The sequence below is a fragment of the Rhipicephalus microplus genome, chromosome X, assembly GCF_043290135.1.
Source record: "Rhipicephalus microplus isolate Deutch F79 chromosome X, USDA_Rmic, whole genome shotgun sequence".
Lineage (NCBI taxonomy): Eukaryota > Metazoa > Arthropoda > Arachnida > Ixodida > Ixodidae > Rhipicephalus > Rhipicephalus microplus.
This window is the reverse complement of record NC_134710.1, coordinates 92855115-92874151: the sequence shown is the minus strand read 5'-3', so window position 1 is coordinate 92874151 and position 19037 is coordinate 92855115. Positions and strand designations below refer to the sequence as shown.

At 44.7% G+C, this 19037-nt stretch overlaps 1 protein-coding gene across 2 annotated transcripts in view; it reads left to right on the top strand.

The window, feature by feature from the left end:
• The window catches only part of LOC119176744 (hemicentin-2), a 329765-nt gene that overhangs the window by 245142 nt on the left and 65586 nt on the right, over nucleotides 1-19037 (top strand). For both annotated transcript variants that reach the window (XM_075877281.1, XM_075877280.1), the window contains exons 10-12: nucleotides 14107-14235; nucleotides 16996-17029; nucleotides 17680-17774. In XM_075877281.1, the coding sequence (XP_075733396.1) occupies nucleotides 14107-14235; nucleotides 16996-17029; nucleotides 17680-17774 (258 nt within the window). The remainder of the gene's footprint in view (nucleotides 1-14106; nucleotides 14236-16995; nucleotides 17030-17679; nucleotides 17775-19037) is intronic.

Below are 19037 nucleotides of genomic sequence, written 5' to 3'. Positions count from 1 at the left end.
CAAGTAGGAGAAGGTGGTTTTTGACGTGATTGTGAAAAACGTTAGAGCGAAAGGCCAGGGCGATGCTTGTTTCAACGTTAGCAGGCATACACTGCCCTCCAAAGTGCAATTTGCTTGGCACCCTGTACCGATTGATTGATTGCTACGTGGGGTTTAACGTCCCATTACCACCACATATGAGAGACGCCGTAGTGGAGGACTCCGGATCCAAAATTTCGACTACCTGGGGTTCTTTAACGTGCACCCAAATCGGCACTCTGTACCAAGCCGCATCGCATTGTAAATATAGAATATTAACGGAGTCAAAGTGTTAAGCAATTTATGTTGATGTTGTGTCATTTATGTTGACACTGCCAACGCGGGACGCCACTGATGGTCAGTTTTCGCGTTTGATGGCTTTTGTCTTAATATTGTTGGGGTTTGCGTCTGTAATCCATGATGGGATTATTACTGTCGCTGTAGTGGAGAGCTTCAGAAATTTAGAACACTGTTGTTGTTTACGTTCACCTGAATCTAAATACAGGGGCCTCTAGCAATCCACCTGAAACTAAATGCGGCTTCCGCGGTTAGGATTAGGTCCAGTGACCTCTTGTGGTCAGCAGGATAGCACCATAACCACTAGACTACCAATGCGGTTCATTGCTGAAATTAGTAATATATATATATATATATATATATATATATATATATATATATATATATATATATATATATATATATATATATATATATATATATATATATATATAATCAGTGACCCCTCGTTCTGCAGCGTGCTGTGTTAAAAACCGCTTAGCCACGCATGCGCTGACATAATAACGGCAAACTTTTTATAAACACAATTAACCTCTAGCGGTATGCAAGTCTTTGAGGAGCTTGAGGGGGTTTTGTATCACAGAACTCTGCAACATTTTCTTTCACTTTTAAAACTGTTTTTGAGACTTGTGCGAAAAAAGGGGCCCTTTTTTTGCACCTACTCGTGATTTGGAACAAAAAACACAACAAAAAACACCACGCACACCCTGCGTCAGATGCTTGCACGCGGCATCAGACGCAGAGGGGTGATTCCGCGTAGCTAACTTTCAAAAGAGAAGAAATATCTAAGAGGTTCTGTGTTGTCGACACTTGCATCGCGTTGCTCAAACACAAAGGCGTAACAACTGCGGCAGTTGTTAGTTCCCGCTTGTGCTGTGAATGCCTTCGCGTTCTTTTCGATCATCATTCTTTGTATACCTAAGCGGGAAGATGCAAGTATCAAGCTGCTCGTCGAGCGGTGGGTGACATTCTAATTTATTGCTGTTGCATTCATTGCTTCGCCGTTGCGGTAAAATTGTGAGTTAAAAAAAAGACATTTTGTTTCACTCAAGACACCAAACTGTAATTAGGCATGAAATCTGCTATAATATCAAAATGATTGCGTTGGGTACAAATAAGATAGAACGTTTGATCGCAGTTATGACATGAAAAATTAATCTCAGAAAAGCAATAAAGTTGGATGAAAGCGGACTAATGTGTACATAGCAAACGACCAAAAAAAAGAGAGAAAGTAAACAGCAGAAAGCTTAAGTGAAAGGATAATATGCACAATGCATGACTGATCGAAACGAACGTCCTTTACTTATTCATACTACCTCACCACAAAGAATGAATTCTTTAGAATGTCTTAGACTATACAGTCTGAAAAGAGCGACGCTTTGAAGCGTACTTCTCTCGCCAGAATATTTATGACATCAGTATAAAAGCGACACGCACGCGCAAGGCAAAAGTACAGACGAAGAGAAACGTGAAATAAAGACCAAGCAACGAACGACACTATGCAGGCAACATCTATGTTCTGCTGACTGAGTAGTTCTTTGAACGAGTGGCGTCGCTTTAAGCTCTCTTGGCGATTGGTTAATCGTTCAGACTGCATCGGCGAGCCCCGTGTAGCAGCAAATCGCATGCTGCTCGAGTTACGGCACGTTAGCTGCAATCGCTCCTTACGCTATATCGATTTTATGAAGAGAGGCTTTTCAATCGCTTTGTTGCGCTCTAAAGGTGTGTGATAGGAGACATGAGAAGTACATTCTTTATTTTTTTACTATTTTAGCCCTTCTTTCAAGAAGACACTCATTTTAATGATCGCTTCTTGGTTGCTGTTTCTTCTTGTTATTTTTTTCGTGGAAACGGTGCCGGCTGCTCACATATTTTCACATTCTGCGGCTCACCACATCAAACGTTCCATTTCTCAAACTTAGGTAAGCGTAATCCTAAATAAATGACTACCGAATTTTTACAACAACGTTTGTCAATTGCTTTCCTTGTTACATAAATTAATAATTTCATGCGTCAAATAAAAGTCGAATTTCAACATTCTAAGTCTGCACAGTTTGTTATGAGGGACACTTTACAGTGGAGGGCTCCGTAATAAATTTTAATCGCACATATTTTTTTAACATTAACATGCTCTTAATAATTTGGCACACACGAGCGTATTTCATTCTTGCTTTTGAGAGTTTCACCGCATTACGGCCGGGTTGTTGATGCTTTCACAGTACACGGCACGACAGCCACGCCATAAGCAAGTTCGAGGAGACGAGTTCCATTGCCGCTGCATGGCGGCGATGGTGGTGAACTGCAATGGCATCAGTGTGCTTCGATTTAGAGAGAAGTTAAAGAAACTCAGCTAGTCAAACCTAATCAGCAGTGCGCCGTTACGGTGGGGCTAATAATCATATCGAGTTTTTTGGCGCGTATAAAACAACCTAAATCATTATTCAGAGCGTCACAACACCCCGATGGCTAGGCATTCCATCACGTCTTCTGCTGGGGAAGGCGGATGTCCTATGCGGAGTGCGTATTTCTATACGGGAGAAGCAGGCTGCTTTATTACGCTTTAAAGTAGCCTCGCTGATGCCGGGTGATGCTTAAATTAGGCTTAAAATAATAATCTGCGCATTCAGAATGCTTGCCTGCTCCTTAGAAAGACAGGAAAACATACAATGTATAAGTGCTCACGTGTTTCACGACAATAATGCATGCCATGCAATAGTATTCAAGCACGTAAACTGTAGTACGCCACGTCCTCACAGATTCAGGTGCGTTCACCCAAGGAAAAATTAAACTTGCTGCGTTCTAATTCCACATCAAATTCGGTTACTCTCGAAGAGCATGTGAGGGTGCACACTGTGTCTTGCACTGTGGACTTGATCACCTCTTTTAAGTCAAATGAGGTGTTCTCTTGACAGCGTTCTTCCATGAGAGATTCAAACTTGGTCCAGTCCACTCTTTGGATAGTTTCGCGTACCTTGCAAGGTGATAATCCTCTGATCTTGACATATGTGGGAATGTGGTCGCTCCCATGTGTTTCTATGTCCGCAAACCATCCGGCACATCTGACGAGACCTCGAGAAACAAAAGTCAAGTCAAGGCAACTGCTGTATCCAGGGCCACGTAAAAATGTTGGGCTGCCATCATTTAACAAGCGCAGCTCGTTGTCTGAAGCAAACGTTATCAGACTTCTACCCTTTGCGCTGATCTTCGGGCTCCCCCATAGCGTATGGTGGGCGTTGAAGTCTCCGATGATCACCCATGGGCCAGAAGTGGATGATAGGATGTGTCATAGTCTTCTGTGGTCAAATCTACTTGATGGCGACAGGTATGCACCGGCAATAGTGACAGTAAGACCCCTTTTCTTCACTGTTAAGCATATATATTGGTTATCGTTCTCAGGTGGTACAGGCCGAATAATGTAGGTCAGGTCACGTCGAATAAACAGCAGGACCTTGCTGTTTCCACTATAACAAGCCGACATAAAGGATTCGTATCCGGGGAGTCTAATAGCGCTCGATAAATTTGACTCGCAGATGACGATGATGGGAAACATATTGGTGGAAACGAACCGACGGAAATCTGCAATGCGTGATTTCAGTCCCCGTGCATTCCACTGAAAAATTGTTGCTTTTTTGACCTCTTCCCTGAAAGACAGCGACTTCGGGCTCTCCGACGGCGTGCGGAACGAAGGTACCGACGCACGAAAGCAATCGACGATTTACGAATCGCTAGACGTCTTCAGAAGAAGATACAATGCCGCATAAACAAGCTAGAGTCACAACGTTGGGCAGCCTTCTGCGCTTCATTAGATTCTCGCAAGCCTTTATCACACTTGTGGAGGACAATAAGAGGGCTCCGGACATCTCCCATTCAGCGATCTCCATTCAAGGCTCTAGCCCTCTCTCAACAGAGATCGGAGGTCGACGTGGCAGAAGAGTTCTGTGCCAACTTATCTGGTCAACTCGCAGATCCCAACATCTCCACGCTCTCACGTGGTGGCACGACATCACACGATCACCACATGGACCAATTTTTTTCTATTCATGAGCTTAAAGCAGCATTGGCTTTGTGTAGACGGACATCAGCACCCGGGCCTGATGGAATATCATACAGAGCACTGTGTCACCTTGGTGAGTGTGCGAGGAGTGCCCTCCTCGAGATATACAATGGCTTGTGGCGAGAGGGCACCCTCCCAGTTAACTGGAAGACCAGCCGTTTGGTTCCATTACTGAAGCCTGGCAAGTCACCATTGGTGCTCACATCATACCGCCCGATTGCACTGGCTAGTTGCTTGGGCAAAGTGATGGAGTGGATGGTACTTGGACGGCTAGAATGGTTCCTGGAGCATCACAACATCTACCCGGACGCCATGACGGGATTTCGCCGTGGCCGGTCATCAATTGATAGCGTCATAGACCTGGTCAGCTACGTGCAACACGAAAAAGGCCGTAAGCGTCTCTGCGCTTCTTTATTTCTTGATATTAAAGGGGCGTACGATAGCGTCACACATGAAGCTGTCCTCACCGCTCTCAAGGAGGTAGGAGTGGGTGGTCGGATGTTTCAGTGGCTACGCAGCTATCTCTCTGAGCGATCCTTTTTCGTGAGAACCGAGGATGGTGACACTTCGCTACATTACAGCCACCGTGGTGTTCCCCAGGGTGGCATACTTAGCCCTGTACTATTCAACCTGACGCTAATAGCTCTCAATGAGCATCTGCCAAGTACTGTCAGATTGTCAATGTACGCGGACGACATCTGCGTTTGGACGTCTGCAGTAACACGTCTACAGCTGCGAGCGCGAATTCAGAGAGCAGCCACTCAAGTTGCTATTTACCTCCGTCAACGAGGTCTGGAAATTTCCTCTGAGAAATGTGCACTAGTGGCATTTACGCGCAAACCAATGCATAACTACAGCGTTCTGATAAACAGCGAAAGAATACGTCACCTCCGATCATACAAGTTCCTAGGTGTTATAATTGACAGAGACCTCTCATGGAGCTCACATGTATCATACATGAAAAGGCGATCGACAGGCATCTGTCATTTGTTCAAGTTCTTCGCTGGAAGGAACTGGGGAATGTCCACAACTGCTATGTTGCGACTATACAGGTTTCTTTTCCTTGGATTCCTTCGGTACAGCCTACCTGTGTTAACCAACGCAAGTAAAACAAGCCTACGAATGCTTCAAAGTGTCCAGGCTCAAGCACTCCGGATATGTTTAGGCTTGCCCCAAAGTGCGTCAACAGCGGCAACTATCGCCATGACAAGGGACAACCTCATCAAGACCCACAATAATGTGGAAGTGCTGAGGACACATATACGACACCTTGCTCGAACCCCTCGACATCACCTAGCCTCTCTACCAGTGGTCCGACCATGCACATCTTACTGCAAAACAGTGACCGCACATGGTGAGTCGATCCCAACTTCGTTCTCTCCTGCCACTAGACCTGTGACTCCGCCATGGTGCCTCGCTCAACCAATGATTATTATTAACATACCTGGCGTCGAGAAAAAGGCCAATTTGTCGTCACCGGCTCTTAAACAGCTCACACTACTTCTCTTGTATGAGAAATATCAAGACTCCACACATATCTACACTGACGGATCGGTTCAGCCGGACAGCTCTACAGGAGCAGTAGTGATACCAAGGTTGGCCACGACAATTAAATTCAAGACATCTCACGCAACAACATCAACGGCAGCAGAATTGGCAGCACTTCGTGCCGCGTTGCAATTTGTAGTTAATCAACCTACACGCAAGTGGACTATTTTCTGCGACTCGAAGGCGGCACTGCAGTCTCTACTATCAGCCTTACGCCGTGGACCACACGAGCAGCTGGTACTAGAGATAGCAGAGGTTATACACCACCTGACTGAGAAAGGGCACCAAATTACATTTCAGTGGTTGCCCAGTCACTGCGGAATCATCGGCAATGAACGGGCCGATCAAGCTGCCCGCTCAGCCCACACAGAAGATCATAAACTGTGACTACCACTTTCTAGGACGGATGCTGCACGAGAGCTCCGCCGACTTGCTCGCCAGCAAACCACATCGCAATGGAATCAGCCGCACTTCAAGCATGCCCGACTGTACTCGCTTGACCCTACGCTAAGTCTTCAAGTCCCGTCGAGGCTTCGCCGAGCAGACCAGACCCTGTTATGTAGGCTGTGGTTGGGCGTTGCATTTACCAACGCCTACGCTTTCCGCATTGGGATGGCCGACACCGCAGCCTGTGGCCACTGTGGCAAGGAGGAAACCATTCAACATGTTCTTTGTGAGTGCCTAGCGTATAGTAGGCGGCGACTATGCCTTCGCAGGGAACTCAACAAATTAGATGATCAGCCTCTGTCGGAGCAGGAAATTCTGCAGTATCGTCAGGATGCGACTTCACAGAAGAGGGCCCTGAAAGCGCTACTGCACTTTTTGCGATTGACCGGCCTTGCTGAACGGTTGTAGCTGGGACGCCCTTCCTGTGTGTGTTTTCGTTTTTTTTTTTATGAGTGCGCATGCGTTTTTTTTTCCTCTATCTAACCTTTCTTTCTTGCCCCTACTTCCCCACCCCCAGCGCTGGGTAGCAAACCAGATGCCAATATCTGGTTAACCTCCCGGCCTTTCCTTTCTCACTCTCTCTCTCTAAACTTGCTGCGGGCCCTTCAGTAACAATCAGTCGAGCTTTTTTTAGCGATTTCGAGCTAGTGAAACGAAGTTGTCGGACGGCCACATGTGAACACATTAAACGGGCATTATACCGAGAAAATTTTACGTTCCCTAACTTGCTGTAAGTACTGTTGATTCATTACTTTGTAGCTTAATCACAGCTGGGTCTTTCGGGAAGCGCATTCTTGTGAGCCTGTGGCACGTGTACGCGCGTGCATGCACTCGTGTGTGCCTGCGTACGTGCCCCCGTGACACGCTCACGCAGCGACGCGTAACCCAAGTCATTAGGGTCGCGCGCTTCGGCTCACTCGGACTGCAGGCTGTACTGAACGATCCATGCAAACCAATTGCTTGGGATTCAGATATTGATCAGTTGCGAGGCTGTGTAGGCCACGCCTCAATACGCAACTGCCTCGTGCGGTGTCCGGTTTAATCGAAGAAAGTGGTATTCCTAGTCGAATGTTTCGAGGTTTGAAAAGTTTGCAATGGCTGCTGTTTGAGGAGCAACATTTTACGATCTTCGAAAGTTCTAATTTGGGTGACTGGAGTGAAGAACAGACAAAAAAACTATACGGGTGTAGAGGGGGGTGGGGGGTGGAGTGCGCGAAATTGAAATGCATATAGACAGTGCGAAGCTGTGGGAAACTCGACCGTATACGATCAGGACGAAGTGTGTTTAAAGAAGTATCTAACATTTCGCTTCTCGGGTAAGCCAGGGAAGTGAGAGAAGTTTTTTTTGGTGAATATATGGTGGGGATATCAATGCATATGAATACCCTCTCATCATAGAAAGAAAATTTTGCTGAGCAAGCACGGCCTTTCGTCACGAAGTTCTGTCTCCTCGGAGTTCGAGAACTTGCGGACGAGATATAGATCAGCACTTTCATTTTTTTGTGTGATGCTGTGCACGCGAGCGGTTCAATCTTTGGGCAGCAAGAACTTCGCCGCTTTATCATGTCAACGCATACGCTCATTGTGCACACAAGTGATTTAAGATTTCTGCACCAAACACAGCGATCTTGAAGTACGGCAGGTGCTCTACACTCCCGATATGGTTTCGTGAGACTTTCGGCTGTTTCCCCAAGAAAAAAAACTCCGCCAAACAGAAAGAAATTAAAGAAGAGAAGAGAGGAGATAGACACTGGGTGGAACGTCACGTGCCGGTTAATTTCCTCCCCCCCCCCCCGAACCCCCCGAAAAAAATGAACACCAGAATTGTTACGACCAATGTAGAGAGCACTGCGAGAGGTGTCAGCATTGCCGGGGAGACTACTTTGAAGAGGATTAAGGAAGCGTTCCTTCTAATCAAGAAATATATCTCTACTGACCCAACGCTCGGTACTTCCTGAACATGCCTCATGCATATCTCCCCGTGATGAAGCGTCGCCTTCGTGAAGCGTAAGATCGCGCCCCCGTACAGACCTCTGCGTCTGTTAACAGTTCGTACAAACTAGTGATATTTTTGCTTTCCTCAAAGCTCCATCAGTGGACGTCAGAAAGTTTCCGGCTTTTTTTTTTCAGCGTCAAAATAATGGTATTCATGTTCCGGAAGACAGTGCTCCACACCTCAGCAGTGTCACAAAACTTCCAATGAAGCACCGAGCAGTCTACAGAACTAATAGACAGTGAACTAAACCATCAGCAGAAATTTTGCTTATCGTTTCCGAGAATCATCGTCAACCCCCTCTTACGCCCCGATTCCTCCCTCCCCCGCCCGTATAAAGTAAGTGTAATCGGATTATACTAAGTGGTCGCAACGAAGATATAAATCTGCTTTCGTTTTTTAGCATGAGATGGGCAGAGGGAGAAATGTCATATTGAAAAGCTGGAGATGTCAACCTGGCTATTCGCCTGACAAGCTATGTAGTACCTCATCAAGTCAGTTCATTTCTGCAGTCACATTTTCTCGTTCATTTTCCTTAAGGTCTCCAAAATATGTTTGAACCACTGAATGCGAAATAGCCCAATGATTATAACACGAACAAAAATAATCATAACAGTTCTGAACCTATAGCATGAAACGAGGTGCCGTCATTCGATATTAGAAATAGAATCGCGAAAAGAACATATAACACTGAAAAATAGACTTCACGACTATTCTAAATAATTCTGCACTGGTATTTCAGCCCACATAACCACTTAAACATTTTAGGAAGATATGCAGTCCATCATTCATACATTGCTGCTACCCAAACGCGTTTTATAAGTCACTTTTCGTGCACCAGATGCTCGAGTTATTATTGCTACAAGTCAGTGGCATTGAGATGAAGAGAACAAAGGAGATAGACTGGCACGAGCTAATCTGTGTGGCTGGCGCTGCTCACTTAACCGGCTGTAAATATATCTGTCTACTCTTCCGAGTCGGTCTCCTTCTCGTAACATATTTGGCGAACGAGCGTCCGCTTCGGAATTCCGTGGCGAGGACGGGGATCACACCACTCCACCAAATGAATACCTTCATGCATAAAAATACAACAAAAAAGATGCCTGTGACAGCAAAAGTATGATTTGCAAGTGAACCCCGAAAACAATGCCAAATTTATGGGAATGGTTCAAACGGCATCAAATCATTTGGCGTTACCAATTCGCTCAACATTCGATTGTGATACGGTGCAACAAGCGCATGCATCGACACAAAGTCAAAACCACGCACATAACTTGCAATATCCTAATCTGGGACTGTGTTACTAGTAATATACACGCTGTTTCGAAAATCATCCCCAAAGTACCCGACGTAGCAAAGAAAATGGGATATGAATTAGCAGCAAAGCTTGCCATACTCACGCTGCATACAGGAGAGACATGCATCGGCTGCCGCTTGTCATGCTTGAATCTCACTGTACATAAAACTCTTCCTTTAGGGTCTCTTGGGAGAGCGAACATCTTCTATACAGTTCTATAATGGTTCGTGCATTGTAGCACGCAACATCCAGGCATTTTATGGAACGCGTCGTGAATCAGGTGGGCAACAAGGCCGAAGGCGCTGCGTGCACGTATAAACAAAGCGGGACGTGGGCCAAAACATGGCGGACACGCGCCGCGAGGTGGTGTCGACTTTCAAAGAATGACTGCACTCAAAGTGGGCCACGCGCATCGAGGCACTAGAGCAGCAGCACGTGTTGCTTCCAAAGAAACTTCCGCTTTTTGCAATTATCACTCTCTAGCGCTGAAGGAGAAAACTTGTTTGTTGTTGTTGTTGTTGTGCTACAGTGAGGATAAGCTCTTTTCCCTCTTTCTGGTGAAAGGAAGGCTCTTAAGGTTAACGCCTAACTCCTAAAATGTTGTGAGTAGCTTAGAAGAAAATGTATTTGAATTATTTGGCCAGACAAATGGGAGGAAAGAGTTCGAAATGAGCTGTCTACTCGCTAAATCATTCGTTCCCTGTCAATGATCCCAGGCTCCGCTGATGCACAAAACTAGAAGCTGTCCAAAATCTCTGTTTGTAAACAGCGAAAGCGTCTATTGGGGTCAGCAGCCGAGCGCCCTCAGCACTGGTTCACTGTGGCGGACGACTCGACTGTTTTGCATGCTGTTCAATTTATGAATTTTATTACTCGAAATGGCTGCGTCAAACAGCGGACGTTGGTCTCCACGTAAGCTTGCTAACCCTTTGTAAGCATTACCCGCGGCAATCCAGGATGTTGCTACGATGTAGCACCGCATGTTTAAAGCAGTGTTGTGTTACTATAGATATATAAATGTAGTTGGAGATATGGTATGCCAAATGTTTTTTTTTTTTTTGTATTCTTTAGGACAAGCAGTAGGATATATCTGGTTATGGAAATTCTACAGTTGGTCATAGGTCTTACTGAAAATAAACAAATCGCGGCTCGCTTTTGTCTGGTTTTCTGAGTTCAAATTTGTTTCCAGGGGGCAACAGTAACAAGCCTATGGGACAGCCAAAAGTATTGAACCTAATTACGCTAAGTGGTCTGAGTTTAGGCGTTTTTAGCCAGCACATAATGTTTGTTTATCTACAGCGCACCTTTTAAAACCTGATGAGAGATAAACAGAAACGGTCTTCAATAAAAACAGCAGAGCTTTCATAACGGAACCCCTAATATGATATTCCATACCGCTACTCACAGACACGCAACTTTCGAGTAACTTGATTCAAAGCATCCGTTTAATAAAGCACGTGCTGGTGAACGTGCACAAGTTTCAAAAGGAGACAGCTCGCACTATTTTGTGACAGTTGTCGCTGAGAAGTTTTCATTGGGTGAATTGTATACTTCTCTTTGCGTATTTGTGCACATCTACAGGCCAGTCCACTGTTAAAGGGAGCGCGTGGCTCTTGTTCTACGTACCGTAGGCACAGCAAGAGGCGAAAAGCTTGCGCATGCGCAGAATGACGCAAAGGCGGCAATAACGTTACTAGAATTCTAGCAACGTCGGGCGGCACATGCCGCGCGTCGTCTGCTACTGAAACGCTCAAGCGTGGCCGTACTGTCGCGGCCCTGCCGAGCACTCGCACGTCAAGAGGCCTGCAAAAAGATTGAGTACATTCCTGCTTCTGAATCCCTGCACTCAGAAATAAGGTTTGCTTGGGCTGAGGCGTAGGCTGGTTTATAGATGCAACAGGGACAGAGAAAGTGTAAAACATGCATTTGGCGGAAGACAACGCGTAAAAGGGACGACAATGGCACTGTTTCTTTTTTGTTATTATTGAAATAGAAAATAAACGAAGGAGTTGCCACCATTACTTAACGACGGCTACCCGTTTCCACTGATTGTTACAAATAAAGAATTAAAATTAAAACTAAACAGCATATATACATACAGTCCTACAAAGCTGAGTACAAAAGTTCTCATGGTCTTCATTTGTATAGAGCCATTGTCATACTCATCGCTTTATGTTCTGTGAATTTTTTCATCGTTTTCTTCCCTGAAGAATAATGGCTGTGTAGCCACACGATTGAGATATTAAGCACTATATGTATACAAGGTCATCAGCTCAAATTTGTTTGTTCAATTTGTAAATTCGGTTTTGTTCTTGTAAAGCTTCAATATTTATCGTAAGACCCATTTTGAATGTATTATTTGAGGTAGGTATAGGCCACTCAAAACTTTTGTGCGGCTCACCACTGCTTCAAGTTGGTCGCGAGCGACAGCACTGCCGCGTCCTTGCCGCACTATTCCCGACGGATGATTGAATGGCACAGCCGTGACAGCGTGGCTGCACGCAAGTTATGAAAAGGAGCGCTTCGTTAACAGACGATGCGGGGCATGCGCCACCTTTCGGATTCGCCGCTTGCGCTGCAAGGCGCTGCGCGGAGCGGCAGCGTTACGCTGGCGTGTTCCCTCTAACAGTAGACCGACCTGTGCGTACTCATTTCAATCTGTCGAGGGTTATTTTTTTATTATTTAGGCGAACTTAAACGTTTATGTACGGGTCCAAACTTAGGGATAATAAAAAAGAAACTCGAGGAAATGGTGGGGACTGCACAATGTGCGAGGCAAGTAAGCGGGATATGCGTAACACTGAGAGATTCAGAGGCAGCACAATGCGTCATAAGAAGCAGCGGTAGCCGACGTCCTAGTTGACATCAAGCCAACAAAAAAAGGAATTTGAGCTGGCCACGTGATGTGTAGGACTGACAACCGATGGTCGTTGAGAACAGCGGAACAGATACCAAGATATTAGAAACGCAACGGGTGACGGCAGCTAGTTAGGGGGTGTCGCGAAATTAAGAAATCCGCCTGAAGGAAATAATCAGCTCGAGCAAGAGACGGTGACTGATTGATTGATATGAGGGGTTTAACGTCCCAAAACTACCATATGATTATTAGGGACGCAAGAGACGGTGAATGAGAGACCATTGCGAGAGGCTAGAAACAAACAAATAAGCATGTTAAACAGATATATGTCAAAGGACACGCAAGGGCCGATTCTGATTCAGTAGTTAGCTGTTTGAATGAGCGTTTGGAGCGGACGCTAATCCGAATGCTAGAATTCAACCAACACATCTTGACAGGGACTAGAACATAACTTGTAATTCAGTGAATTATCGATTCACGCTGAGGAATAAAGCGCTATACATGTAACCGGAAAAACCATATAAATTGCTGCTCTACTGTATATTCCTGGTTTTGCACTATATATAGCAGCCTGAGTATACTAGTATCAAACCTGTGTTATTAGTCCCCTTTTACTTTCGTCTGCCTCACATTATTGCTTGCGGATATTTTATTCACAGGTTAAACAAAATAAAAGCTGTTTATGTTTATATGGGATCATCGTACGAACCTTAGCCTTGATCCGACACCTATAGTAGCAATTCAGGATCTTAATTCATTTATTTAGTCATGTTGTTAACCCTCACTCGAGGCCCTCAAGTGAGGGTCAACACCCTCCCGGTAATGACCCTCAAGTTGAGGCTCAGTACAGGGAAGGTGAAGTATTGAGTTGCACAAGATTACATATATAATTGAAGAGCATTTGTGATATAAACTCTGTAACATATAGAACACTTGTATGCGACACACTGTTACATGGAGTCTGTCGCATACAACTTTTGCTACATAGTATATTTATGACTTATGGACCATTTGTAAGGATACACGAACGCTAATCATCTATACATTTTCAACATAATGCCTGTCAAGAGCAACCTCAATTTCACTCAAAACTTTTTTGCCCCACATCATTCGGTAATTCATTCCACATTCTAATAGCATCAAGAAAGAAGGAAAATTGGAATAAATCTGTTGGAATGTGTATTGGTTGTATGAATGCACAGCGTGTTGTGCTCGGAAACCTTTTGTAAGACCACGTCAAATAATCATCCATGTTTATTTTCACCCCTGCATGTAAGATCTAAAATAGTTCTAAAATGTAGGATATAAGATAGCTCATGTTAAAGCAGGTGTCGCAAAAGAACAACGATACAAGTGAGGAAGAAGTAGTATCTTACAAACTATCTCAGCTATTCATTTTCGTGAATATAATTTTGCTAACATCTTCAAGGATGTCATTAAGATTTCTATCTGAAAAAAAAAGAAGGAAGAGCGGCACGCCGTGACCAGTCGGATTCGTAGTTGTGTTGTAGTAAAATACCCTGTTCGTTTCAAAACTTCACTTATAACTGGAAAGAGTAATTTGTTGTGAAACTTCTGTCTTTTTCTCTTTGCAGTTCCCACTTGGACACTCGGATTTTCTATCCTGCACTGGCTTCTTCTCGTCTTGTTTCTCATTTTGATTATCGTAGCCATAATCCTGCTGGTGTGGTTCCGTCGACGAATGCAGCGCAGCACTACCGAAGGTACGAGACTCGTTTCGATGACGTAAGGCTGTCGTTGTCCTGCTAACACAGCTCTGCATTTTCGCAGTTAACTGTTCAAACCTATACGTAGTTATAACTCCTTGTAACGTAAGTTCTGCTTGAATATAGCAATTGATGGGCAGCAATTGCAACATGCAGGACGTTCAACTGAATTGCTGATTGGGCATATTTACAAATGCTAAATATTTTAAAATCTATGTAATTGATGAACATTCCTGGATACCTGAAGCGCTTCACTGTTACGTGTCAATTATATACCTGCCAACCAATATCGCAAGCTATAGTTTCATGCTATCAGATCTAATAAACACTGTTAGTGTCGCGTAATCAACAGTCCTATACGTACGCAGCACGATACGTTGCGTATACGCTGCAAGAAGAGCACTCAACACCACCTTTCGTTTACCGTGTCAACCACACCAGGATGCGTTTCGCTCAACTAGACGTATCTTACCGGAAATAAAACAGATTTTGAGTGCTTCCTAGCGTCATCGTGAGGTATAGCGGCCGTGTCAACGGCCACTGGCATCCAAGTCCATCTAAGTCAAACGGAATCGTTGGATCCACGGTTTTATATGCTGTGTCGATACAATAAGGCTGCTGTTTCATTCGAGATCTGGCGAGCGTGTCATGTGGTCAGCGCTACGTAACTTCACGTTTGCGTGCACCGTTTTTTCTTTTTTTTTGAGGGGGGGGGGGGGTGAATGCTCGCATCCGTGGAATAGATACGTCAAGTTCTGCGCATGCGCACTTCTCATCAGTAGCCATAGTGCGTACGTAAACTCGTTACGCCCGCCCATCTAAAGGTGTCTAATAAACTCTACGAGTGCGCTGCGTGGGCGTGCAAACACACGTTTGACTCATAATGCCTAGTTTTGCAGTCGCCCACAAAAGCACTGTGGTTCGCGGAAAGATTGCGAAATGTTAACGTCAAGCGGGCCTTAACGTTCCGCCTGTGCTCGAACTGTAAAGAATTTCGAAATGTAATGTCCGCTTTGGCTGTCAACATTTTCTGCTAATACGTAATGACTTTGAGAATACGAAGTTTCAGAACGCTATGAACCTGTGCAGCTCAATTCCACGCTCACTTGCAGTATTCCCTTTATTGTTGGTGTTCGTTGTCAACCGTTACCCAGTGGTGTTGAAAAGTTAATCAGTTCTACAGGTACAGCTTTTCATGTGCACTTTTAAAGTTTTAGGCAAAATGTACTCAAATTTTGATGACCCAGCACACAATTATATCGGTCCTTTCTTCTTCCTTCTTTCTTTCTTTCCTTTCTTAAAAGCATTAACATCTCGATACGCTCTGTCTGACAGTGCATAAAATGTGAAGTCGGGGCAAGCCATGGAAGTGGTACATACCACGTTGATATTTAAATAAACATAATTCAAACGCGTACGTTCCATGATTAAAAAAGCTTGATAGAGAAAGTTAAAGATGCCCAATTCAAGAAAAAGGCTTCACTTCTTTCTTTTGATACGATCTTTAGCCCACGTCTCTAATTATTACGAAGTCAAATATTAAACTTGCCATTTCAATGTGCTTCTTCAGAAAATGAAAGATAAATGGTGCACGTCATTGTCCTTCATATTGCACAATTACGTCCTTCTGGAACTCCCAAGTATTATATCGAAAGCGTTTCGAGTCCGCTTCACGGCGTCTTTCTCTGCAGTTGTGCTGCAGGCAAAGAACGAGACGCATGCCGTAACAACCACGCGTCAAAAGAACATGGCGTGCCGACTTCTGCGTTCGATTGTGCTCGGCGTTGTGTAGCTTCGTCAAGACTCGGCCACACAATGCAGTACCCGTGCCAGCCAGCCGCTGTCGTTTAATGAGCATTCAGACGCAGCTAACCGCGCGGTCGTCTTTCAGGATCGAAGCTTGGAGGGGCGTGCGTTTGTTTTCGTTCCCTCGGCTTTCACCGGCGTGGCACGAGCGCTTATGAAAACGTAACTGAAAAGCACATGTTCCAAATAGCTTGCCAGGGATACGGCGACGTTTGGGCGACAGCTGGCACGAAACGCCCACTTAAGCCTGGCGCCGGCTCTGGGGGAACGTCTGTGAAACCTATTTTGTCCCCCACCAGTTCCTCTGCGCCCCTCTTTGGCCACTGCCTGCGCCGGTACACCTGCGGTTCAAGCAGCGCCCGGTGTTCTCTTCCGAAGATGGCGGTGCGCAATCGACCTTCACGCGCAAGTGCTTGGGACTTGGAGAGGAGAAACGCTTCGTGTAAAAACGCGCCCGGCTGCGCCAGGACAAGGCTTGCGAACATGGCGGTTGCTGCGAAGAAACTCGTGCTCGTATACCCTTCAGGCAATACTTGCAGCGAGGCAATATCGCTGCGTTTAATGTTTGTTGCCTTGCGCAAGCCATTCTTCTTTCGTCGTGCGCCACTTTGGAAATTGCATTATACCAGATATGTCGTAATATAACGAAGGAGTTATACACGTTTGTTAGGGTAGCTGTGCACATAGGTTGGCTGCTCTAAAAAGGAATTGGTTATTGTGTGTGTATAGAAAACCGTGCGGTTTAATTGTGAAAGCTCCCACGTGTGTGCGTGTGGGGGGGGGGGGGGGGCGTCCTGTTATTCTACTTGAATCACTGTGCTGTGTACATGTTTTAAGGTCATTTTTCGACCCACTCTGCTGCATTACTACCTGAAGCAGTGCTATAGTTTTCTACTTTTCAGCGTAATCTAATCACTTCCTCACGTTCCCCATTTTCTTTTTTTTTTACAGGAACCAACAAGCCATCTACTGAATCTGAAGAGCCGTAAGTCAATTTAAAGAGCATACTTTTTGTGCTATAGTTGGTGGTTAGCTAAGACTAGAATAGGTTGTATACTTACTGATTGGATTTCTTTTGTTGCTAACGTTAAACTACCATATGAGATTGTGTAAGTCAGTGCTTTTTTTTTCTATTAGTTGACTTAGCTGCGAACTTCGCAGGTTGTCAGCAAGCCTTCAGCAACTTTTGACAGTATTCACGCGACAACTGCACACTGTGCAAGAAAGCTTACGCATTTTTAACACTAGTAGTGTTCTTTTATTGGCCTACATAAACGTATTTTTGTAGCTTGTATGAATCTAAGTGCCAATTATAGCTGCGCTGGGATCTTTAGCAATACACACTGTGCATGTATCGTGGCCACAGCTCAGCTTTTAAGCGTATGTCAGCGTGTTGCTGTAAACCACGCTGGAAATTTCTGGAACGATTTTACCTCCCATTCGCAAACACATTTTTTGCGATTCTGTATTTCGAGAAGTACCCCGTTATGCGCTGTCACCGCATTGTATTTTAACTAACAGTCGCTAGGCTAACTATCTCGAGTCAGCCAACATAGCTGTCTCCGAATAGCAAGTTTGTCTGTTTACGTGTGTATGTGTGTGTGCAACATTACGCATTGTGCTTTTCACTTTCAGTTGGTGCGGCCAAATGGCTCAGACGATGCCCGTGAGCCGCAGCCGTAGCAGCATCATCGCCACGAAAGATGAAATTATAGTCCTGGACAAGAGAAGTACGTAGCACTGTCCTGCGACTCTGTACACTGTTCGCCATCGCGTTTTCACGCCTCGACGGCCGGCTCAAGGAAGGACAAGAATAATGCCAATTTATTACACCTCACGGTCGACACTAGAAAGTGGTGGTATTTTCAGATCGGTGAAGGGAAAGTATCCAGCAAGCGCTTTTAAGATGTATTTCCTGCCTCCTTTTATATATGGACCCAATGATCCTAGAACAGGGATCAGTGTTTGTTCCTGTACGGATCCGCGGGGCTTCTTCTCTTCGGCGCAGTTTCTTTGCGTTAGTTGGTACATCCGGCTGTAGGTTCAAAAGCTTTTTTTTCTTTAGCGAAAAATAACTGTGCTGCTCATTTTTCTTTTGCAATCGAAAGAGCGATTCCATGCGTAGTCCACCATTTCTTTAGTTGCGGCGGTATAAAATGAAGCAAGTGTGACAAAATAAGAATGTTTGGCTCGAAAAATAATGTTTTGGGGCCGAACATGTGACCAATTTTGTTTAAGCTGTGTTTCATTGAGCGTGATGGGAAAACAGTTGTGTGAAAGTGTCCTTAATATGTGCAAATGTGTGCTTGGTTTATTTTCTCTTCATATTCAGGATAACGGTAGGCACTCCTGAAGATAGCGATGTGGTATACAATTTGCTGTGTACTTTTTTTCTGCTATCCTGTCTCTTCAATTCGGCATGGTGCAATCAATTGGCTGATCTACTGTGCCGACGAATTCAAGGCAATAACATTTCTCATAGACTAAGACGGCTCAATAAAAATAGATACTGAAATTTTAAGCGAAAAGCCGCAGTCTCGTATGACGCTGCGAATGCGTATACACCTGCCCATAAAGTTTGTGGTTGTGAACGCCACCCTATACTCGTTTAATTCGGGATTAAAACTGTTTTCAGGAGAGTAAATTGTGGCGTATAAAAATAGAATAATGTACAAATGAATACCGTGTAAGAAAAAAGACGCCCTTCTAAAGGGGTATATACCTTCTGGAAAACATGCACAAACACAGGCACTGATACGCAGGCCAACAAATAACTAGATATAAACGTTTAAGGACTCTGTCTACTAACAACCATCAGTCATTATTATAATAAAATTAAAAAAATAAAACACCCAACTTAGTACGTATAGGAGCTCTTAGCAATAATAATTGGAATTGTCCCGTCAAGTAAGCTAGACAGGTTTTATACCCGTGCCACACGGGCTGAGAAAATGGCATTTACCTCCTAATGCCTCCAGATTCAATATAATTCG